General features: G+C 42.8%; 1 protein-coding gene across 3 annotated transcripts in view; it reads right to left on the minus strand.

Annotated features, from left to right (window-relative positions):
- Positions 1-25030, minus strand: part of LOC111957686 (secreted frizzled-related protein 1) — a 55574-nt gene that overhangs the window by 14741 nt on the left and 15803 nt on the right. For 2 of the 3 annotated variants that reach the window (XM_070437112.1, XM_023978620.2), the window contains one exon: positions 7221-8635. The exons of the other annotated variant lie outside the window; for it this stretch is intronic. In XM_070437112.1, the coding sequence (XP_070293213.1) occupies positions 8310-8635 (326 nt within the window). In that variant the 3' untranslated portion in view covers positions 7221-8309. Of the gene's footprint in view, positions 1-7220; positions 8636-25030 lie in introns of those variants that run through there. 3 annotated transcript variants of the gene reach the window in all.

Consider the following 25030-nt stretch of genomic DNA (forward strand, 5'->3'; position numbering starts at 1 on the left):
GTATCATGAGGATGAGATGCTTCTAAAAAAGTTGGGTCTGATTATTTAAAGACATTCTCAAAAGTTGGACACTTGTGGGTCTTGAGTTTCTTGATGGCCTTTTTGAACTCTTTGCTGGACTTGTCCCACTTGTGGATGCCTGTCAGGAGGAACTGCGTGTCCACCTTGCGCCCCATGATCAGGTAAGTGCTGCCCAAGTTATCCAGCTGCTGGCAGGGGCAGTCGGCTCCGTTCTTCAGGTACAGAACCAGCTTTTTTAGGTCATTCTTCTTTAGGTTGCCCAGTTTCAATGGCTTCTTCCTCTTCTGCAGAATTACCTTGCGGTCCATGCCTTCCCGTCTTACCTCCTTGATCTTGGTCCTGATAGCTAAGATCAAAGAGACATCAAAAGAAAGAAGGTGGTTGTTAAAAACAATAATATATGGGCACAGACATCAGTTCAACGTCTATTTTAATTTACAATTGGTTGAGTTGTCAAGTAACGTGAATTCAACAAAAAAGAACACCATGACATTGGATTTAGGTTAAAAGTAGCGTGAAAGACAAAATTCACTTACGTTGATGACTTTTTACAAATCCAATCAATTTTTCACATTGATTCAACATTCTCAGATTCTTTTGTTATTGAAATGACAATGCTGATTCAAACAGTTCTTGCCTAGTGGGATGCACCTTTAGAAAGTATTCATACCCCTTATTTCACATTTTCTTGTGTTAAAGCCTGAATTCAACATTGATTAAATATATTTTCTCACCCATCTAAACACAATAACCCATCATGACAAAATGAAAACGTGTTTTTAGACATTTTAGCAAATGTATTGAAAACGAAATACAGAAATATCTAATTTACGTAAGTATTCACACCCCTGACTCAATACTTTGTAGAAGCACCTTTAGCTTTGATTACTGCTTTGAGTCGTCTGTATCAGCTTTGCACATCTGGATTTGGTGATTTTCTCCCATTCTTCCTCGCAGATTTTCTCAAGCACTGTTAAGTTAGATGGGGAGCGGCGGTCAACAGCAGTCTTCAAGTCTTTCTACAGATTTTCAATGGGATTCAAGTCTGAGCTTTGGCTGGGCCACTCAAGGACTTTCACATTCTTGATCTGAAGCCATTTCAGTGTTGCATTGGCTCTATGCTCAGGGTCATTGTCCTGTTGGAGGTCATTTGCACTCTGAAGCAGATTCTCGTCAAGAATTTGCTTGTATTTTGCTCCATTCATTGTTCCCTCTATTCTTACCAGTGTCCCAGTCCCTGCCGCTGAAAAGCCTCCCCATAGCATGCTGCCTCCACCATTGGGATGGTGTTAAATGGGTGATGAGCTGTGCCTGGTTTTCTCCAGACATAGTGATTTGCATTCAGCCAAAGAGTTACATTTTTGTCTCATCAGACAACATAATATTTTGCCTTACGATCTCAGAGTCATGTGCCTTTTTCTCAGGAGTGGCTTCCATCTGGCCACTCTCCCATAAAGCCCAAATTGGTGAGGTGCTGTAGAGACTTCTCCTTCTGGCAGGTTCTCCCATCTCAGCCAAGGAACTCTGTAGTTCTGTCAGAATGGTCATTGGGTTGTTGGTCACCTCCCTGACCAAGGTCCTTCTTGCCAGATGCTCAGTGTGGTTGGATGGGCAGAACTAGGGAGAGTCTGGATAGTTCCATATTTTCTTCAATTTCCAAATGATGGAGACCACTGTTCTCTTTCAACACTCTAGAAATTATTTCAGTGAATGCGGAGGTGAAGCGTGATGTAATACATTAGGGGGAGCATGAGATTGTGGAGCACGGTAGTATGCATATTGAGAAACACCCATTATTTAACTTTGTCATCATTGGGTATTGTGTGTACTGTAGATGGGTGAGAAAAACATAAATGTAATCCATTTTGAAATCAGGCTTTAACACTACAAAATGTGGAATAAGTCAAGGGGTATGAATACTTTATGAAGACTCTGTGTGTTGCGGTAAATATGTAGCTTGTGGGCAAGTTCAGCATGTTGAATCATATCTATGGTTAGCCTGAGGACTAGGAGTGTGCGGAATAGTCGGACAACACAAGTATCTTAACGAATTTGGGCAATTTTCTGGATGCGATTATGATCGATTATGATATTTTATTATCCTTGATCGGGGAAAAAAATGGCTAGTTTGCCGGTCTGTAAAGAGAAAGGTGGGCTGTACACTGTACGCTGCTCTGATTGGATAGTGATGCTGTATTTCTCCATCCACTCGCTTCATAATTTCATAATAATTCATCACTTTTTCCTGCATGTTTTCGGTCTGATCATTTAGATTGCTACTGCTATATGAATCACATGGCGAGGACAATTGTTATCAAGCGATCAATGTGCATAATATCTAACTAGTGGGGCAAGGGCAGGGAAAACGGATGAAATGCTGATGTGCAATCTGACTTAGTGACAGGAAATTTGGCTGTCCGCTGCAAGATGAGGACACAGTCATACATAAATACACACACACACACACACACACACACACACACACACACACACACACACACACACACACACACACACACACGCTGCTCCTAATCTGTTGATTTTTTGCAGTGAGAACATGCAGGGAGGTATTTTGCCAAAATCTATTTAGCCATATTAAAACACTTCCGTTTTTTTCTGATCACGAGTATTTATTTAACCATGTAGGCTAGTTGAGAACAAGATCTCATTTGCAACTGCAACCTGGCCAAGAAAAGGCATAGCAATTCGACACATACAACAACACAAAGTTACACATGGAATAAAAAAAACATAAAGTCAATAATACAGTAGAAAAATAAGTCTATATACAATGTGAGCAAATGAGGTGAGATTAGGGAGGTAAAGGCAAAAAAAGGCCATGGTGGCGAGGTAAATACAATATAGCAAGTAAAACACTGGAATGGTAGATTTGCAGTGGAAGAATGTACAGGGTAGAAATAGAAATAATGGGGTGCAAAGGAGCAAAATAAATAAATAAATACAGTAGGGGAAGAGGTAGTTGTTTGGGCTAAATTATAGATGGGCTNGCTCCTGACTGACGGATGGCTCAGGACAGACGGGCGGCTTTGACGGCTTAGGACAGACGGGCGGCTCTGACGGCTCCGGACAGACGGGCGGCTCTGACGGCGCTGGGCAGACGGGCGGCGCAGGCGGCGCTGGGCAGACGGGCAGCGCAGGTGGCGCTGGGCAGACGGGCAGCGCAGGCGGCGCTGGGCAGACGGGCAGCGCAGGCGGCGCTGGGCAGACAGCAGATTCTGGCCTGCTGAGGCGCACAGTAGGCCTGGTGCGTGGTGCCGGAACTGGTGGTACCGGGCTAAGGACACGCACCTCAAGGCTAGTGCGGGGAGCAGCAACAGGACTTACAGGGCTCTGGAGACGCACAGGAGGCTTGGTGCGTGGTGCCGGAACTGGTGGTACCGGGCTGGAGACACGCACCACAGGGCGAGTGCGTGGAGGAGGAACAGGGCTCTGGAGACGCACTGGAAGCCTGGTGCGTGGTGTTGTCACTGGTGGTAATGGGCTGGGGCGAGGAGGTGGCACCGGATAGACCGGACCATGAAGGCGTACTGGAGCTCTTGAGCACCGAGCCTGCCCAACCTTACCTGGTTGAATGCTCCCCGTAGCCAGGCCAGTGCTGGGAAGTGGAATTACCCGCACTGGGCTGTGCTGGCGAACCGGGGACACCATGCGTAAGGCTGGTGCCATGTACACCGGCCCGAGGAGACGCACTGGAGACCAGATGCGTTGAGCCGGCTTCATGGCACCTGGCTCGATGCCCACTCTAGCCCGGCCGATACGAGGAGCTGGGATGTACCGCACCGGGCTATGCACACGTACAGGAGACACCGTGGGCTCTTCCGCATAACACGGTGTCTGCCCGTACTCTCGCTCTCCACGGTAAGCACGGGGAGTTGGCGCAGGTTTCCTACCTGACTTCGCCACACTCCCCTTTAGCCTCCCCCCAAGAAAGTTTTGGGGCTGCCTCTCTGGCTTCCAGCCACCCTTCCGTGCTGCCTCCTCATACCACCGCCTCTCRGCTTTAGCTGCCTCCTGCTCTTCACGAGGGCGGCGATATTCTCCAGCTTGTGCCCAGGGTCCTCCGCCGTCCAGAATTTCCTCCCAAGTCCATGAGTCCTGCGATCGCTGCTGCTGCCTTTTATCACGCTGCTTGGTCCTTTGTTGGTGGGTGATTCTGTCACGATCGTCGTATTGTGGAAGAGAGGAGGACCAAGGCGCAGCGTGATAACAATACATCTTCCTTTATTGAAGACGAAAATGAAACGAAACAAAACAACAAACCGACGAACGTGAAGCTATATAAACAATAAGTGCAGACACAGGCAACTTAGACATAGACAATCACCCACAAACCAACAGTGAAAACAGGCTACCTTAATATGGTTCCCAATCAGAGACAATGACAAACACCTGCCTCTGATTGAGAACCATATTAGGCCAAACAACAAACCCAACATAGAAACACAAAACATAGAATGCCCACCCAGCTCACGTCCTGACCAACTAAACAAAGACTAAACAAAGGAAATAAGGTCAGGAACGTGACAGTATGTGTATTAATACACACTTGAACATTTGTGAAAAAAAGACATATATGAGCACCAAATTAATACTACTAACCAACATTTATTTGAAATGGAAGTACTGTGGAAGTCATGTGCATGATTTACCGTTCAGCATGATTCCCTCTCGTCTCACATGTCTTGGTGTAGTTTATTTTACGGCTGCTTGGAGTAGGCACCCATCCATATCATGGATGGGTGCCTACTCCAAACACCTAAAATGACCCTTTTATGTTGTTGGTTACTGATGGGGCTCCATAAAACAAGAGAATACAGCTATACCATTAAACACAAAGAATGTTTTTTACTGGAGTTCGAGGAATGGTTTTGATGTCTTTGAAGGCCCTTACGTGGATTAAGAACAGAGAACTAACTGCCTTACTTTTAAAAACCTGCAGGCTCAGCCCTGGTAAAGAAAAGAGAAAACACTCTTAGGTTACAACGACCCATTTGCTGCCAAAAAAAGTCTAAATAACACTTTACGGTTTCCTCCAGTTAATGTAAGGGCGTGGAGTTGCATCCTGAAAACAACAGATAGTAATTACCATAAGGGTACAGATGTGCCGAGGAGGGCAGATTGTCTCCCAAATGTGCAGCCTGGGCACCTCTATAAACAGAACAATTCCATACCATGAAAAATACATTCTTCCCCAGCCTTTTATTTAATTCACAGTGGATGTATCTGTAAGACTCATCTAACCCATGTCACGTCTTAGCGTGAAGATAACATTTACATTTTAGTCATTTAGCAGACGCCCTTATCCAGAGCGACTTACAATAGAGCGCATTCATTTCCATACTTTTTTTTCACCTGTCTTATTTTTATATTAACAGTGTAGTGTGTATGTGTAAAGATGTTATATTATTGTTCCAGTGTTGAGTGGAATGATCTCGCCCATTTTAAAACCATGTGCACCAAGGGAAACATGCAAAATCTGCACAATCTTCTGCAAACAAATAATTTCATTTTGACATTTGATTAGACAGTGTTGCCTTATTTCCTCAGCATTTCACTGTCAACATGAGTTGTTAATGATGTATATCTCAATTAATTTTGTATAATATACACAACATACCAGGCAACCAACGGCCTGTGAAACCACACTGAATGTTAGTGGAAGAGACAAGAATCTGTATACTTTGAAAAACAAGGTCTGAAGAAAATAAATCAAAACAGCACGCATGAGAGATCAACTCTTTCTATAAATATGGAGATGTAAAAACGACTTCACCAAGAACAACTCCAATCTGTTTGACAGCCATGACAGTCCTGCATGCCATGATGAAGACTGACTTTCAACTCCCACAAGTTATTCTGTCTGTCACAGGATCTCCTGTTTCTGTCTTTACAGCATCAGATAATGTGCATCACATCATTAGCAAAGCGGAAAATTAAAGTTTACTGAACGTTAAGACTTCACACTGTTATTTTAAGATATACTGCTAGGCTACTCTTAACAGCAGTGTCAATGCCAAAAGTCTCTTCATGCATAGCTGCAAGCTACAACTGAGGTCCTCCTCATGAAGTGGAACTAATTATACGGAAGCTGTAAATCCCTGACAATTAGGTCAGCATAGGTCAGCATTAGTTCAGTATGTTAACCCATTGCGTACATGATGCATACAGTATGTACGCAATTTAAGTCAAAATTGTAACTTGGCCACTCACTGGAACGTTCACTGTCTTCTTGGTAAGCAACCAGTGTAGATTTGGCCTTGTGATATACGTTATTGTCCTGCTGAAATGATGTGTCTGTGTGTTTTAATACATAATCCACAGCATAATTCTTAACTTGAACATACTAAAGAGATATTCAATGACTGATTTTTTATTGTTAACCATCTACCAATCACTGCCCTTTTTATGAGACTTTCGAAAAGCTCCCTGGTCTTTGTAGTTGAATCTTTGCTTGAAATGCAATACTTGACTGAAGGACCTTATATATGCTGTATGTATGGGGGACAGAGGAAGGGGTAGTCATTCAAAAATCATGCCAACCCATATTATTTCACACAGAGTGAGGGAGTCCATGTAAATTATGTGATTTGTTAAGTCAAATGTTACTCCTGAACTAATTTAGGCTTGCCTAAGCAAAGGGGGTGAATATTTATGCAATGACTATATTTTATTTATAATTTGTTTTGTACATTTTTTTAGAATTTCCTTTTCACTTTGACATTATGGAGTATTTTGTGTAGATCAATGACAAAATAAATCACAATTAAATCTATTTCAATCCCACTTTGTAACGCAACAATGTGAAAAAGATCCAAGATGGGTGATATCCACTGTATGCTTAAATCTTAGAACTGAAAAAATCTCAAGCCGTACAAGCATAGCCAAGAATTCTCAACATGTGCAAATAGTTTGGAGGTTTGAAAATCATTATGGACATTACACGCAGGAAGCTGATATTCCATAAAATAAACTGTATAGTACTGTGCCATGTATGTGGTTTCCCATTTTATTACTGTGTTGTATGAGTATAAGCTGTGGGTATCATTGAAATACAAGCCACACTTGATATTTCATTCCAGCTTTAACTGCTTGAGAGCAAGCAGTACTGGGAGTAATATCTCTACAGAAATGGTATAGGTTACACAATCTGAAATGGAAAGAACATTCCAGACAACATGTCATTGTTTTCTATATTTATGTAAAATGTGTATGTACATAACGGGCAGCAATGCACTGCAGCCATAAAAAAATCTGTAATTTAACGTGATAGTGCTAAGATGTACCAGCAATACTGAACAAAACAATTAAAAATACAGATTTGCACTTTCAAAGTTGTCACAAACTTAATAAACATCAATCTGGATGGACAGCAATTGAATACTGCATTAACAAAAAAATTAAGAAAACTTTTGGTAAAATATTATCTGACATCATATACAAATGCAAGGGATGTATTTAATTATTCTATACCAGTGGCCACTCAAGAGGCTGTTGTGCAATTGAATTGAAACACCAAACAATGCATGCATTATAACATACAGTGTTTGGCACACAGTATATTTCATATACTGTACCATTAGGCAAAAGGTATTTTCACTCAGATGATGCAGTTGATGTACTGGAATTGATAGGATTGACATTTGTATATATTTTTTAAAGTCAAAGAAAATGTCAAACAAATGAGGCAACTGAAAAGAGGACGACATTCTTAATATCAACTGTAGTGCAGTCATTATTTTGATGAGACAATCAGGTGAAGGCACGCTATCATAATATCGTCAATAAGTTATTCAATGACCCTATCCGTGCCTTTTAAAGCTAAAATACACGTTATTATTGATTCTGTATAATCTATTCAATATGATCTAATTGATGATTCTATGATCTACTTATTCATGTTCAGAGCAAAAGAAGCAAGTCCATCCACTTCAGCAGAACTCACTGAATTGTGGTATTTTTACTGCACATTCAGGGAGTGTGTAACACAAGTATCTACATACACGAAGTGGAAATGGTTTCAATAGAGGAGGAAGAGGGTGCAGTGTCATTAACTTTTTCAGATAACTGGAAACCACTATAGCAGGAGGTCTCAATGATCACAACGCTCCACTGCAAAATGGATGATGCAAACATTTAAAGCAGGACTGTAAATATAGAAAGATATACAGTTTATATAGATATATGAACAAAAACAACATGTGGATTGTTGGTTGTGCAAGTTCTTGTGTATCATGAGGATGAGATGCTTCTAAAAAAGTTGGGTCTGATTATTTAAAGACATTCTCAAAAGTTGGACACTTGTGGGTCTTGAGTTTCTTGATGGCCTTTTTGAACTCTTTGCTGGACTTGTCCCACTTGTGGATGCCTGTCAGGAGGAACTGCGTGTCCACCTTGCGCCCCATGATCAGGTAAGTGCTGCCCAAGTTATCCAGCTGCTGGCAGGGGCAGTCGGCTCCGTTCTTCAGGTACAGAACCAGCTTTTTTAGGTCATTCTTCTTTAGGTTGCCCAGTTTCAATGGCTTCTTCCTCTTCTGCAGAATTACCTTGCGGTCCATGCCTTCCCGTCTTACCTCCTTGATCTTGGTCCTGATAGCTAAGATCAAAGAGACATCAAAAGAAAGAAGGTGGTTGTTAAAAACAATAATATATGGGCACAGACATCAGTTCAACGTCTATTTTAATTTACAATTGGTTGAGTTGTCAAGTAACGTGAATTCAACAAAAAAGAACACCATGACATTGGATTTAGGTTAAAAGTAGCGTGAAAGACAAAATTCACTTACGTTGATGACTTTTTACAAATCCAATCAATTTTTCACATTGATTCAACATTCTCAGATTCTTTTGTTATTGAAATGACAATGCTGATTCAAACAGTTCTTGCCTAGTGGGATGCACCTTTAGAAAGTATTCATACCCCTTATTTCACATTTTCTTGTGTTAAAGCCTGAATTCAACATTGATTAAATATATTTTCTCACCCATCTAAACACAATAACCCATCATGACAAAATGAAAACGTGTTTTTAGACATTTTAGCAAATGTATTGAAAACGAAATACAGAAATATCTAATTTACGTAAGTATTCACACCCCTGACTCAATACTTTGTAGAAGCACCTTTAGCTTTGATTACTGCTTTGAGTCGTCTGTATCAGCTTTGCACATCTGGATTTGGTGATTTTCTCCCATTCTTCCTCGCAGATTTTCTCAAGCACTGTTAAGTTAGATGGGGAGCGGCGGTCAACAGCAGTCTTCAAGTCTTTCTACAGATTTTCAATGGGATTCAAGTCTGAGCTTTGGCTGGGCCACTCAAGGACTTTCACATTCTTGATCTGAAGCCATTTCAGTGTTGCATTGGCTCTATGCTCAGGGTCATTGTCCTGTTGGAGGTCATTTGCACTCTGAAGCAGATTCTCGTCAAGAATTTGCTTGTATTTTGCTCCATTCATTGTTCCCTCTATTCTTACCAGTGTCCCAGTCCCTGCCGCTGAAAAGCCTCCCCATAGCATGCTGCCTCCACCATTGGGATGGTGTTAAATGGGTGATGAGCTGTGCCTGGTTTTCTCCAGACATAGTGATTTGCATTCAGCCAAAGAGTTACATTTTTGTCTCATCAGACAACATAATATTTTGCCTTACGATCTCAGAGTCATGTGCCTTTTTCTCAGGAGTGGCTTCCATCTGGCCACTCTCCCATAAAGCCCAAATTGGTGAGGTGCTGTAGAGACTTCTCCTTCTGGCAGGTTCTCCCATCTCAGCCAAGGAACTCTGTAGTTCTGTCAGAATGGTCATTGGGTTGTTGGTCACCTCCCTGACCAAGGTCCTTCTTGCCAGATGCTCAGTGTGGTTGGATGGGCAGAACTAGGGAGAGTCTGGATAGTTCCATATTTTCTTCAATTTCCAAATGATGGAGACCACTGTTCTCTTTCAACACTCTAGAAATTATTTCAGTGAATGCGGAGGTGAAGCGTGATGTAATACATTAGGGGGAGCATGAGATTGTGGAGCACGGTAGTATGCATATTGAGAAACACCCATTATTTAACTTTGTCATCATTGGGTATTGTGTGTACTGTAGATGGGTGAGAAAAACATAAATGTAATCCATTTTGAAATCAGGCTTTAACACTACAAAATGTGGAATAAGTCAAGGGGTATGAATACTTTATGAAGACTCTGTGTGTTGCGGTAAATATGTAGCTTGTGGGCAAGTTCAGCATGTTGAATCATATCTATGGTTAGCCTGAGGACTAGGAGTGTGCGGAATAGTCGGACAACACAAGTATCTTAACGAATTTGGGCAATTTTCTGGATGCGATTATGATCGATTATGATATTTTATTATCCTTGATCGGGGAAAAAAATGGCTAGTTTGCCGGTCTGTAAAGAGAAAGGTGGGCTGTACACTGTACGCTGCTCTGATTGGATAGTGATGCTGTATTTCTCCATCCACTCGCTTCATAATTTCATAATAATTCATCACTTTTTCCTGCATGTTTTCGGTCTGATCATTTAGATTGCTACTGCTATATGAATCACATGGCGAGGACAATTGTTATCAAGCGATCAATGTGCATAATATCTAACTAGTGGGGCAAGGGCAGGGAAAACGGATGAAATGCTGATGTGCAATCTGACTTAGTGACAGGAAATTTGGCTGTCCGCTGCAAGATGAGGACACAGTCATACATAAATACACACACACACACACACACACACACACACACACACACACACACACACACACACACACACACACACACACGCTGCTCCTAATCTGTTGATTTTTTGCAGTGAGAACATGCAGGGAGGTATTTTGCCAAAATCTATTTAGCCATATTAAAACACTTCCGTTTTTTTCTGATCACGAGTATTTATTTAACCATGTAGGCTAGTTGAGAACAAGATCTCATTTGCAACTGCAACCTGGCCAAGAAAAGGCATAGCAATTCGACACATACAACAACACAAAGTTACACATGGAATAAAAAAAACATAAAGTCAATAATACAGTAGAAAAATAAGTCTATATACAATGTGAGCAAATGAGGTGAGATTAGGGAGGTAAAGGCAAAAAAAGGCCATGGTGGCGAGGTAAATACAATATAGCAAGTAAAACACTGGAATGGTAGATTTGCAGTGGAAGAATGTACAGGGTAGAAATAGAAATAATGGGGTGCAAAGGAGCAAAATAAATAAATAAATACAGTAGGGGAAGAGGTAGTTGTTTGGGCTAAATTATAGATGGGCTATGTACAGGTGCAGTAATCTGTGAGCTGCTCAGACAGCTGGTGCTTAAAGCTAGTGAGGGAGATAAGTGTTTCCAGCTTCAGAGATTTTTGCAGTTCGTTCCAGTTATTGGCAGCATAGAACTGGAAGGAAAGACGACCAAAGGAGGAATTGGCTTTGGGGGTGACCAGTGAGATATGCTACGAGTGCTACGAGTGGGTGCTGCTATGGTGACCAGTGAGCTGAGATAAGGCGGGGCTTTACCTAGCAGAGACTAGTAGATAACCTTTAGCCAGTGGGTTTGGCGACGAGTATGAAGCGACGGCCAACCAACGAGAGCGTACAGGTCGCAATGGCGGGTAGTGTATGGGGCTTTGGTGACAAAATGGATGGCACTGTGATAGACTGCATCCAGTTTGTTGAGTAGAGTGTTGGAGGCTATTTTATAGATGACATCACCGAAGTCGAGGATCGGTAGGATGGTCAGTTTACGAGGGTATGTTTGGCAGCATGAGTGAAGGATGCTTTGTTGCGATATAGGAAGCCGATTCTAGATTTAATTTTGGATTGGAGATGCTTAATGTGAGTCTGGAAGGAGAGTTTACAGTCTAACCAGACACCTAGGTATTTGTAGTGGAGTATCATCCGATCCGACTGTCAACTTACAGATACGATTAAGAATACGAGTATGGCCATGTCGGCACACCCCTACTGAGGACTATGGTTAGCCTGAAGACTGTGGTTAGCCACTTTTCCTTTTAGCTGTGTTAATATTTCATGTCAGAACAGAATGACAGTCATATAAACATTGTGTATGCATTGTGCCAGAGCCTGGGGTTTTGAGGAAAGATGGCAGGCAGAAGGGTTGGGTTGCAGAGGGTATCAGTGGTTAGATAGCTAGGCCCCAGATGCCCAGGACCATTAAGGAAAGATAAGAGGGATTACACAGTGACTGCATCTGCATCTCAAATGGAACCCTATTCCCTATATATGGCACTACTTTTAATCTAAGCCTTATAGGTCCTGGTCAAAAGTAGTGCACTATAAAGGTAATAGGGTGACATTGCCAGAGGTATGGCTATTCTATATCAACCTCACCCTGCAAGGTCTTGGGGTGTCACGTTCGTTTGTAGAGATGGACCATCTCTACAATTCGAGACAACGATTACCAGCTGCCTCTAATTGGGAATCATACACAAACCCCAACATAGAAAATTGAACCTAGAAACCCACATAGAAATAATAAACTAGACTAAAACCCCTAGTCAAGCCCTGACCTACTCTACCATAGAAAATATAGGCTTGCTATGGTCAGGACGTGACAGTACCCCCCCAAAGGTGCGGACTCCGACTGCAAAACCTGAAACAAAAAGGGAGGTTTAGGGGGGGTGTCTAGTGTCGTCTCTGGTGCGGGACGAAGTACCCGCTCATCCTGCGGATCCAGCCATGGACCCAGGCTGAACACTGTGCCTGGACTGGACCTAGGTGCAGAAGAAGACTCCTGCCATGGAGCGGGACTGGACGCCGTGTTCGGACTGGACATCGGCGCAGAGGAAGACTCCTGCCATGGAGCGGGACTGGATGCCGTGTTTGGACTGGACATCGGCGCAGGGGAAGGCTCCCGCCATGGAGCGAGACTGGATGCTGTGCCTGGACTGGGCACCAACGCAGAAGAATACTCTGGCCTTGGAGCTGATCTGGACGCCATGCTTAGACTGGGCATTGGCACAGGGGAAGTCTCCGGCCATGGAGCCGTCGCCGGAGTCTCCGGACCGGGAACCGTCGCCGGAGTCTCCGGACCGGGAACCGTCGCCGGAGTCTCCGGACCGGGGACCGTCGCCGGAGTCTCCGGACCGGGAACCGTCGCCGGAGTCTCCGGACCGGAAGCCCCGGACCGGGAACCGTCGCCGGAAGCCCCGGACTGGGAACCGTCGCCGGAAGCCTGGTGCATGGGGCCGGCACTGGTGGTACCGGGCTGGTGACACGCACTTCAGAGCGAGTGCGGGGAGAGGAAACAGGACGCTCTGGACTGGGGACACGCACTTCAGGGAAAGTGGAGGCTGTGGAGACACGGTGCGCACTGGAGACACGGTGCGTAGAACCGGCACAGGACTTACCTTAACTTTACCAACCACTCCTCGCTCAATCTATCCCAATATTCCTCCTTGGTTTCTGACTCACCCCTCAACTTCGCCGACCACCCCCTGTGGCCCCCCCAAAAATATTTTGAGGTTGCTTCTTGGGCTTGTGTTGTGGCCACGAACCCTGTCGTCGCTGTCCTTCCTTCACCGCTTGCGTCTTCTTCCATAGAAGGCTTTCGTCTCCTGCCATTTCTCTTCCCAAGTCCAGAATATCTTCTCCTCCTGGACATGTTGCTTGGTCCTGTTTTGATGGGATATTCTGTCACGTTCATTTGTAGAGATGGACCAAGGCGCAGCGAATGTAGAGTTCCATATAATTTATTATAAAGTGAAACTTAGCAAAACAATAAACAACAAACTGTGACTACAGAGGTGCAACGTGCACTACTCAATACAAATGCATTCAAACAATATCCCATAACCCACAGGTGGAAAAATGCAACTTAAGTATGATCTCCAATTAGAGACAAAGATTATCAGCTCCCTCTAATTGGGAATCATACACAAACCCCAACATAGAAAATTAAACCTAGAACCCCACATAGAAATAATAAACTAGACTAAAACCCCTAGTCACGCCGTGACCTACTCTACCATAGAACATATAGGCTTTCTATGGTCAGGACGTGACATGGGGGTAGTTATGATATGAAAAGTATTTATGTGTTTCATGGATATGATGACTAAGAGACAGCATCCAGACGTATTCATCTCTATGGGAAACTGATCAGTTTACATTTGCTGTCCTTTTCCATGGACAGGAATGTTCAAATTACTTCCTGTCTACCCTGTGCCCCTCCAGCTGTAACAGGACTTGTTTTTCCCCCCTTGAGTACCTCCTCTCTCTGTCTCATAGGCTTTTAGGGAAGTGGCCCTGTACCTCAGTGAGCTAGACTGCAAATATATTGAGTGAGATTAATGATCTATTTGTGAAATGCACCACCTAGAGTTGGAAAATCTGGTAACTTCCCCCAAATTCCTAGGGTTTTCCACAAATCCTGGTTGGAGGATTCCGGACTTCCTTTTCTCTTCTGGTTCCGGGAATCTTCCAACCAGGCTTTCTGGAAGACCTGGACATGTTGGGAAAGTTACCATTTTGCAACCATACCGTACCTGTAAGTTCAATGGATGGGTGGGATGGCAACAAAAATGATGCGCACACATCTTGGAGGCTGAAGGCTGTGTGTTGTTAGGATTCTGAACGGTCACAATATGGCTAAAATCCGCTAATTGGCAAACAACCCACCCGTCAGTGGAGGCTGCTGAGGGGAGGATGGCTCATAATAATGGTCGGAATGGAGTAAATGGAATCAAATGCATGGTTGTGTTTGATACCATTCACTCCATTCCAGCCATTACACTTCATTCCAGCCATTATTATGAGCGGTCCTCCCCTCAGCAGCCTCCACTGCCACCCGTCTATACCACTACTACTACTTCAATACCACCACTGATTGGTTACTGAAAGAAAGTGGAACCTTTGATGCTACAGTACATTATAACTCTGACTCTCATTGTCCCTTGATTATAAGGCCAAGTATTGCCACAATTTTAAACCCACCAAATGTCTGAATAATAAATCTGTTTTTATTCACTTATATCTCTCCAAATCTTACACCAGCCTCTGAATTGTCTTAAATCAGTCTGATCTTTCACTAAACTCAATTTAACCTCCTAATCTCCTTGGTTCCTCCACCTCGCCTCTTGAAATGGTACACGAGTCAACCCCATGGTGGTCCAATTCTCAGCCTCCATGGATGAGTCCCAAATGACACCCTATTCCCTACATATTGCACTACTCTTGACCAGGGCCCAAGTCAAAAGTAGTTTACAATATAGGGAATAGGGTGTCATTTCAAATCAAATTGTATTTGTCACATGCTCTGAATACAACAGGTGTAGTAGACCTTACCGTGAAATGCTTACCTACAAGCCCTTAACCAACAATGCAGTTCAAGAAAGAGTTATGAAAATATTTACTAAATAAACTAAAGTAAAAATAGAAAGTAATACAATACAAAATAACAATAACGAGGGTATATACAGGGGGTATCGGTACCGAGTCAATGTGCGGGGGAACAGGTTAGTTGAGTTATTTTGAACATGTAGGTAGATAATAAACAGCGAGTAGCAGCAGTGTAGAAACAAAGGGGGGGGGGTGGTGTCAATGTAAATAGTCCGGGTGGCCATTTGATGAATTGTTCAGCAGTCTTATGGCTTGGGGGTAGAAGCTGTTAAGGATCCTTTTGGTCCTAGACTTGTCGCTCCGGTACAGCTTGCTGTGCGGTAGCAGAGAGAACAGTGTATGACTCGGGAGTCTTTGACAATTTTYTGGGCCTTCCTCTGACACCTCCTATTATATAGGTTATGGATTGTAAGGAAGCTTGGTCCCAGTGATGTACTGGGCTGTGAGCACTACCCTCTGTAGTGCCTTGCGGTTGGAGGCCAAGCAGTTGCCATACCAGGCGGTGATGTAACCGGTCAGGATGCTCTCGATGGTGCAGCTGTAGAACTTTTTGAGGATATTTTCAGTCTCCTGAGGGGGAAAAGGTGCTTTCGTGCCCTCTTCACGACTGTCTTGGTGTGTTTGGATCATGTTAGTTTGTTGGTGATGTGAACACCAAGAACCTTGAAACTCTCGACCCGCTCCACTACAGCCCCGTCGATGTTAAAACTTCTTTGGGAAAGGGGGGCAGTATTGAGTAGCTTCGATGAATAAGGTGCCCAGAGTAAACTGCTTGTTACCCAGGCCCAGAAGCTGTGATATGCATATAAAGTAGTAGATTTGGATAAAAAACACTCTAAAGTTTCCAAAACTGTTAAAGGCGAAAACCTGAGACAAATCCAACCAGGAAGTGGGAAATCTGAGGTTTGTAGTTTCATTTAAGTGATTGCCTATCCAATATGCCGTGTCTATGGGACCAGATTGCACTATCCAAGGCTTCCAGCAGATGTCAACAGTCTTTAGAAAGTTGTTTGAGACTTCTATTGTGGAAGGGGGTTGAATAAGAGCTGTTTCAACAAGTAGACTAGGCTGAGACCAATGAGTTGTTTACTGCGCGGTCACGTGGGCATGCCGTTCCTTCTTTTTCCTCTGTAATGAATACGCTATTGTCCGGTTGGAATATTATTGAAGATTTATTATAAAAGACCCTAAGGATTGATTGTAAACATCGTTTGACATGTTTCTACAAACTGTAATGGAACTCTTTTGACCTTTCGTCTGGATTTTGCGCTCGCGCATTGTGCCTTTGGAATAGTGAACTAAACGTGCGGACAAAACTGAGGTATTTGGACATAAATATGGACGTAATCAAACAAAACAAACATTTATTGTGGAAGTGGGAGTCCTGGGAGTGCATTCCAACGAAGATCAGCAAAGGTAAGTGAAGATTTATAATGCTATTTCTGACTTTTGTTGACTCCACAATTTGGCGGGTAACTGTATGACTTGCTTAAGAACAAGTTTATCTTTAATTCTATGTAAAACATGTATCTTTCATCAAAGTTTATGATGAGTATTTCTGTTATTTGATGTGGCTCTCTGCAATTTCTCCGGATGTTTTGGAGGCATTTCTGAACATGGCGCCAATGTAAACTGAGGTTTTTGGATATAAATATGAACTTCATCGAACAAAACATACATGTATTGTGTAACATTGAGTCCTGGGAGTGTCATCTGATGAAGATCGTTCAAAGGTTAGTGATTCATTTTATCTATATTTCTGCTTTTTGTGACCTCTCTTTGGTTGGAAAATGGCTGAATGCTTTCTGTGACTAGGCGCTGTCCTAACATAATGATATGTTGTGCTTTAGCCGTAAAGCCTTTTTGAAATCGTACACTGTGGTTGGATTAACGAGAAGGGTATCTTTAAAATGGTGTAAAATACTTGTCTGTTTGAGGAATTTCAATTATGAGATTTCTGTTGTTTGAATTTGGCGCCCTGCAATTTCACTGGCTGTTGGCGAGGTGGGACGCTAGCGTCCCGAACGATCCCAGAGAGGTTAATGGGGGCCTGTTCGGCCCGCTTTTTCCTGTAGTCCACGATCAGCTCCTTTGTCTTGCCTACATTGAGGGAGAGGTTGTTGTCCTGGCACCACACTGCCAGGTCTCTGACCTCCTCCCTATAGGCTGTCTCATCGTTGTCGATGATCGGGCCTACCACTGTTGTGTCATCAGGAAACTTGATGGTGTTGGAGTCGTGTTTGGCCACACAGTTCTCGGTGAACTGGGAGTACAGGAGGGGACTAAGCATGCACCCGAGGGGCCCCAGTGTTGAGGATCAGCGTGGCGGATGTGTTGTAACCTACCCTWACCACCTGGGTGCGGCCCGTCATAAAGTCCAGGATCCAGTTGCAGAGGGAGGTGTTTAGTCCCAGAAGTCCTTAGCTTAGTGATGAGCTTTGTGGGCACTATGGTGTTGAACGCTGAGCTGTAGTCAATGAACAGCATTCTCACAAAGGTGTTCCTTTTATCCAGTAGCATGATTGAGATTGTGTCATCTGTGGATCTGTTGGGGTGGAATGTGAATTGGAGTGGGTCGAGGGTTTCCGGGATGATGACCAGCCTTTCAAAGCACTTCATGGCTACCGACATGAGTGCTACGGGACAGTAATCATTTGGGCAGGTTACCTTCGCTTCCTTAGGCACAGGGACTAAGGTGGTCTGCTTGAAACATGTAGATATTCAGACTCGGTCAGGGAGAGGTTGAAAATGTCAGTGAAGACACTTGCCAGTTGGTCAGCGCATGCTCTGAGTACACGTCCTGGTAATTCGTCTGGCCCTGCGGCTTTGTGAATGTTGACCTGTTTAAAAGTCTTGCTCACATCGGCTACCGATAGCTTGATCACACAGCCGTCCAGAACGGCTCTCATGCATGCAGTGTTGCTTGCCTCGAAGCGAGCATAAAATGAATTTTGAGATGCAGACACAGCCATTATGGTATAGGCCAACCTCTTCATCTCCCCACGCAAATGTAATGTAGGCTACTGCGTGGTAGTAAAGTAGACTACTACACGAGTGAAGGTGAACGTGATACACGATAATATAAGGAAAACATTTGGTAGGTTGCTGTGATGACCAGATTAGTGACCACCTTGTGATCTATTAATACAGAAATGTGTACCTGCACTTGGTAAAATGACTGCTGCTTGAGATTTTAGTTCTGACTGATCTGTCTTTGAATATCTGATTAAAAAAATATATATTCATAGGCTTACATGTAACTAAAATAAATTGCATTATCAGTGTAGCTAACAGGTAGGGGTAAAGACTGGTACAAGAAATATAGGCTACTATATCTGAACTAAATAGGCCCCTACTTAAAATGCAACATGGTTCTCTATAAAGACTTGAATAGCTAAAGCATGAAACACACCGAGCATCTCACTGCCAATAGACTGCCGATAGATACCTATCACAGTGGGAGGCCGTTCCTTCTCTTGCAAGAAAAAAAGCGGTACCTGCTCCGTGCCGACTCGGTAGTGAAGAACCTACCGATTGTACGTGGAAAAGCAAACAAAAAAATGTATTAAAAAAATTGCATTTTCTAGCCAAGTGCACAGACACAATGCACACAACACTAAATACTTCCTCCAAGCTAGCTAACCACTGTAGCTAATATTGACATTATAACTAAATTACAACGTATTAGCTAGCTTCCATGAAACATCTGCCTGTGTTAGTTACCGAGTTAGTGCAGTGACCTTTGCAAGCTAGCTATGTTATGCTAGCGAATGAATATGTAGCTTTGAATCTAGACCATAAGTAACACTTGCCAAACAACGCTACTGCCACCATCTGGTTTGGAGTAATTTAACAACCCTGAGTGGCTGAGTGAACACAAAAGAGATTAACTGCTGACACTCTGTTCAGAGGTGCTAAGCACTGTCAGGCAAACGTTTGACAATCCTTCCAGTGTGTCTTAGCTTTAAAAAGCATAAAATATATCAGAAGTTGTATACAAACAACTCAAGTGAGACCAGTCTGCACGTTTGAAAGTTTGAACAGTGTTTCTATCTTAAACAGTGTAAGAGGAGTAGCATGCTCAAGAATAATAATAATGACTAAATTATAATTGTAAATTAAATACAATTGATGGGACTTTCTTTAACTCTTTAAAAGTATTTTTGTGGTAGTAGTAAAAGTTTAAAAATGTTTACTTTACTATTTAAATCAAAGCAGTTTTAAATTATTTATGGTTTTGAAAAACGTGATATTAGTGGTAATCTCGGTTGCCCAGAAGTAAAATTATTGCAAAAGTTGTCACTTTGCATTTAACTTCTGGGGGGAATGACACTCACAATTGTGATTTCTGTTGTGTGAAGGAAGGAAGCGAAGTCTCCTCCCTCGCAAAAGGAAACTCTCGGCCAAATCCGTCCCTTCTGCTATTTTCACCCGTGTTTTTGATCCGTGTGGACACGTGCGAAGCAGTAAACATGGAAGTAGTGAGTGAGGATGTTTTCAACACAGCTATTTCCAATCTTATCCACTGTAACAGTCGTGCTTAAACATTTCGACTGACAAAGGGTATGTTTTAGAATGCTTGCCAACCGGCTATGGCAAAAGTTTAATATATTAAGTGATGTATGGAGGAAAGTTATTTAACAACCGGGTTCAGCAAGCGGTTGATAGGCCTGGCAGTGGACGAGGTTCACACTGTTGTTCACTGGTAAGTCCACATTTCAGACAAACTCCTGGCTAGCCATTGCCATTTCAGCTAGCTACCTCTATCATTCATCCTACTTCACCATCAACTGGCCAGCTGTATCAGGCAGCTTTAGATGTGAGGGAAGACAAATATATTTGCCAACTATCCATCTGATAGATGAAGTTGAGAAAATGCACTTAACTAGTTCACTAGATTGAAACTGCTGAGGGAATGCTAGCCAACGTTAATTTCCACCATCAGTCGGCGTTAAGTTCACCTTAGCTAGCTAAGTGGACTGCAGTTGGTTTCTATAAAAGAACTAGCTTTATAATTGCTAGCTAAACTTTAAGAGTCAATTTCCGAGGCCTCATAAAAATCTGTCAGTTTAAGCTAGAGATATGTTTTCTTGCATTGGATGTGTCTCAATCCACCGCATCCACCGATGTCGCACTTCCGCATCTGGGGGAGGACTATCTGTTGTTCCATGTAGTGAATGTTATTCAATGTGTTTGTACGGGCTCATAGCAGTTTTTAGTTTTTCTAAAGTGTACAAAACACTAAGAACACCTGCTCTTTCCATGACATAGTCTTCACCTAGATTCACCTGGTCAGACTATGATCCCTTATTGATGTCACTTGATAAATCCACTTCAATCAGTGTAGAGGAAGGGGAGGATACGGTGAAAGGTGACAGAGATAGAGTGGTGCTTGTCAGACCATGATACATCCCGAAAATCGGTGTTCTCACAAAATTGTCTGTAGCATCTGAACGGTTAGGCCTACAAACTATTATGGAAAGATGACTCTCACRAACATGATGGTGTTCTCCGTTTTGCTCTACGACCCCYACAAGCGTCTTGGGACTCATCTGAAGTCAGTACAGCCAATTTGACAACTTCTGTCTGTAGCGTTCAAACAGTTCGGGCTACACACTAATATGAAAGGTGAGACTCACGAACATGTACATTACATTACATTACATTACATTACATTAAGTCATTTAGCAGACGCTCTTATCCAGAGCGACTTACAAATTGGAAAGTTCATACATATTCATCCTGGTCCCCCCGTGGGGAATGAACCCACAACCCTGGCGTTGCAAGCGCCATGCTCTACCAACTGAGCCACACGGGACCACATGTACATGTCGGTTGTGTTGCCCACGGGCCTCACAAGACACGTTTGAAGGTCCCCCAGTACCAGTTGAAAAAATKTATAGAAGTACACTGTATATCGAGACGTTTAGTGCCAGACATAAGGGGTTAAATATATGTGGGGGGAAAAATAACTTATTGATCTTAAATCTCTCAGATATAGCACAGACACTTCAGAACAAAGTTAATCTAACACATTCTGGGCATGTGTTTTGGAAAACTATCATCTGACACTAGAGTTATAATAATTTCACAATTTTCCTTTCARCGTTACCAGAGCGAAAATAGGAAATAATGCAAAAACAGCAAGCTTCAACTGTCATTATATATTCAACATCTCCATCTGTCAGAGGTCTCAGGTTTGGACAAATTCAGAGCACTCAAACTCTCTCCATCAATCGGCAATGCTGTACATTTTGTGGACATCTAGGCAGCAACCTTTGTCTCCGAATCTCAACATGTTTTCCTCTCCTGGTTTAAAAAGCAAGACAGGCTTTCAGCCAGCTCAGATGGTGTCATAAACCCAGCAGGAAAACAACCATGGAATAACATCGCTCTGGCCCATTCACAACCATGGAACCTGTCTGCCCCCATGACCCAATGTCTGCGTCCCAAATGGCAACCTATTCCCTACATAGAAGCCTGGTAAAAAGTAGTGCACTATATAGGGAACAGGGTGCCATTTGGGAAGCAACCTATGTAATCAGTTTATAGCAGGGCCAGGGCTGCTGCACTTTTATTTAACACATTAGAATGGGGAGGGATGGATGGTGCAATTGCCTATACCACCAGAGAGAAAGTAATCTGTCTGAAGTAGAGCAGGGTGGGTTTGAATTGAAGTGTTCTGACACTGTAACAAAGAGCTGCAGTAATAACAGCTTAAGTATGGAGATAAATCACAGTGGGGAAAAAGTGTTGAGTTGGATGTACCATAAAACCATCAGCAGGTCAGAAAGCACCAATTGCTCTGTTAATTGCTCGGTCCCGTGTAGCTCAGTTGGTAGAGCATGGCGCTTGCAACGCCAGGGTTGTGGGTTCATTCCCCACGGGGGGACCAGGATGAATATGTATGAACTTTCCAATTTGTAAGTCGCTCTGGATAAGAGCGTCTGCTAAATGACTTAAAATGTAAAAAAATGTAAAATGTTAAGAAACAGATTCATTAAATCAAAACTGGTTGGTGTTCAGAGATAGATGGGAGGGGTTATGTGGAGCTGAATGGTGGGACTAAAAATGACAAGATAACTCATGTAAAATATACTGTGTCCGTAAAATGTATATCCAGTGCATTTTCTTATGTTACAGCCTTATTCTAAAATTGATGAAAAAAAGTTTTTAATCAATCCACACACAATACCCCATAATGGCAGTGAAAAATAGGTTTTTATAAATGTTTGCAAATATATATATATTTTTTAACTGAAATACCTTATTTAGATGAGTATTCAGACCCTTTGCTATGAGACTCTAAATTGAGCTCAGGTGTATCCTGTCTCCATTGATCATCCTTGAGATGTTTTTACAACTTGATTGGAGTCCACCTGTGGTAAATTCAATTGATTGGACATCATTTAGAAAGGCACACTCCTGTCTATATAAGGTGCTACAGTTGACAGTGCATGTCAGAGCAAAAACCAAGCCATGAGGTCGAAGGAATTGTCCCTAGAGCGCCGAGGCAGGATTGTGTCGAGAAACTGATATGGGGAAGGGTACCAAAAAAATGTCTGCAGCATTGAAGATCCCCAAGAACACAGTGGCCTCCATCATTCTTAAATGGAAAAAGTTTGGAACCACCGAGACTCTTTCTAGAGTTGGCAGCTCGGCCAAACTGAGCAATCAAGGGAGAAGGGCCTTGGTCATGGAGGTGACAAAGACCCGAGGGTCACTCTGACAGAACTCCAGAGTTCCTCTGTGGAGATGGGAGAACCTTCCAGAAGGACAACCCTCTCTGCAGCACTCCACCAATCAGGCCTTTACGGTAAAGTGGCCAGACGGAAGCCACTCCTCAGTAAAAGGCACGACAGCCTGCTTGGAGTTTGCCAAAAGGCCCCTAAAGGACTCTCAGAACATGAGAAGCATGATTCTATGGTCTGATGAAACCAAGATTGAACTCTATGGCCTGAATGCCAAGCATCACGTCTGGAGGAAACCTGGCACCATCCCTACGGTGAAGCATGGTGGTGGCAGCATCATGTCGTGGGGATGTTTTTCGGTGGCAGGGACTGGGAGACTAGTCACGATCAAGGGAAAGATGAACGGAGCAAAGTACAGAGAGATCCTTGATGAAAACCTGCTCCAGAGCGCTCAGGACCTCAGACTGGGGCAAAGGTTCACCTTCAACAGGACAACAACCCTTAGCACACAGCCAAGACAATGCAAGAGTGACTTCGGGACAAGTCTCTGAATGTCCTTGAGTGGCCCAGCCAGAGCCCRGACTTAAACCCGACCAAATATCTCTGGAGAGACCTGAAAATAGCTGTGCAGCGACGCTCCCCATCCAACCTGACAGCGCTTGAGAGGATCTGCAGAGAAGAATGGGAGAAACTCCCCAAATACAGGTGTGGCAAGCTTGTAGCGTCATTCCCACGAAGACTCGAGGTTGTAATCACTGCCAAAGGTGCTTTAATAAAGTACTAAGTAAAGGGTCTGAGTACTTATGTAAAATGTGCTTTCAGTTTTTTATACATATGCAGAAATGTATAAAAAAACGTTTTTGCTTTGTCATTATGGGGTATTGTGTGTACATTGATGAGGGGAAAAAACACTTTAATCTATTTCAGAATAAGGCTGTAACCTAGCAAAATGTGGAAAGAATCAAGGGGTCTGAATGCTTTCCGAATGCACTGTAGGTTCATAACTTTTGTGAAACAGCACAGTTGAAAAATATATGTCAAATAGAAATCAAAACTGGATGGTCTTCAGAGATAGATCGGAGGGGTTGAAGGTAGCTGAAGGATGGGACTAAAAACAAACAAAATATAACTATTGTAAAATATACTGTGTCTATAAAATGTATATAGTAAGTATAAGCTGGAAGTAGAAGCCTAAGTGTTGTTGTCGTCCATTAGTTTACTCTAATTGGGGAAGGGGTGGTAGGGTTAGGGGAAAATAATAAAGGAAAATATATATACACACATACATACAATAAAAATAAACAAATGAATCATGATCTCTGAGGGGCCAGGGACTGGGAGGGGTTTAACTAGCTAGATTGTTATTTCCTCATTTCCTGATCCCTCATTGATCATGGTCACCAACACGTAACATTTGGTTAACTGAACTGTTGATTTTGTTGTTTGTCTTTGCATCTTCACTCTTCAGTTGGAGTTGAAAATGAAGTTCAGTTACTCAGACAAACTGCGGTTACTACTCAGGTCACTGCTAAATGGCATATATTATAGTACATACAGCATGGTCACACAGACCTTCAAGAAACATCCCCTTCTACTTATATATATATATTTTTATTTTTTTATCTATTCCTCCATGACTTTTTTAAACACAAGTATTCTTCCTCTGCCAGATTGTCTTGTATCCAACCACAAAGCATAAAACAACTCTTGCCTCATCCCAAAATACTCCAACTTCATCAAGATAAACTCTCCTGAGAATGTCAAAACTGATTGTGAGATTGGAAGGAGGCAATTATTCATGACTTCAAACAATGGCACACAATATTAATAAGCCTCTCGTTCACACTTAACTTTCATGTTAAATGAGAACAGACCTTTTGCAATGAGATGTTTCCAGGAACTGAGTGCTTCAGTGAGCAAAAATGCTCATTCTGTGCCAGCGGAGGCATTTTTTTGAC

The sequence above is a fragment of the Salvelinus sp. IW2-2015 genome, linkage group LG33, assembly GCF_002910315.2.
Source record: "Salvelinus sp. IW2-2015 linkage group LG33, ASM291031v2, whole genome shotgun sequence".
NCBI classification, from domain to species: Eukaryota; Metazoa; Chordata; class Actinopteri; order Salmoniformes; family Salmonidae; genus Salvelinus; species Salvelinus sp. IW2-2015.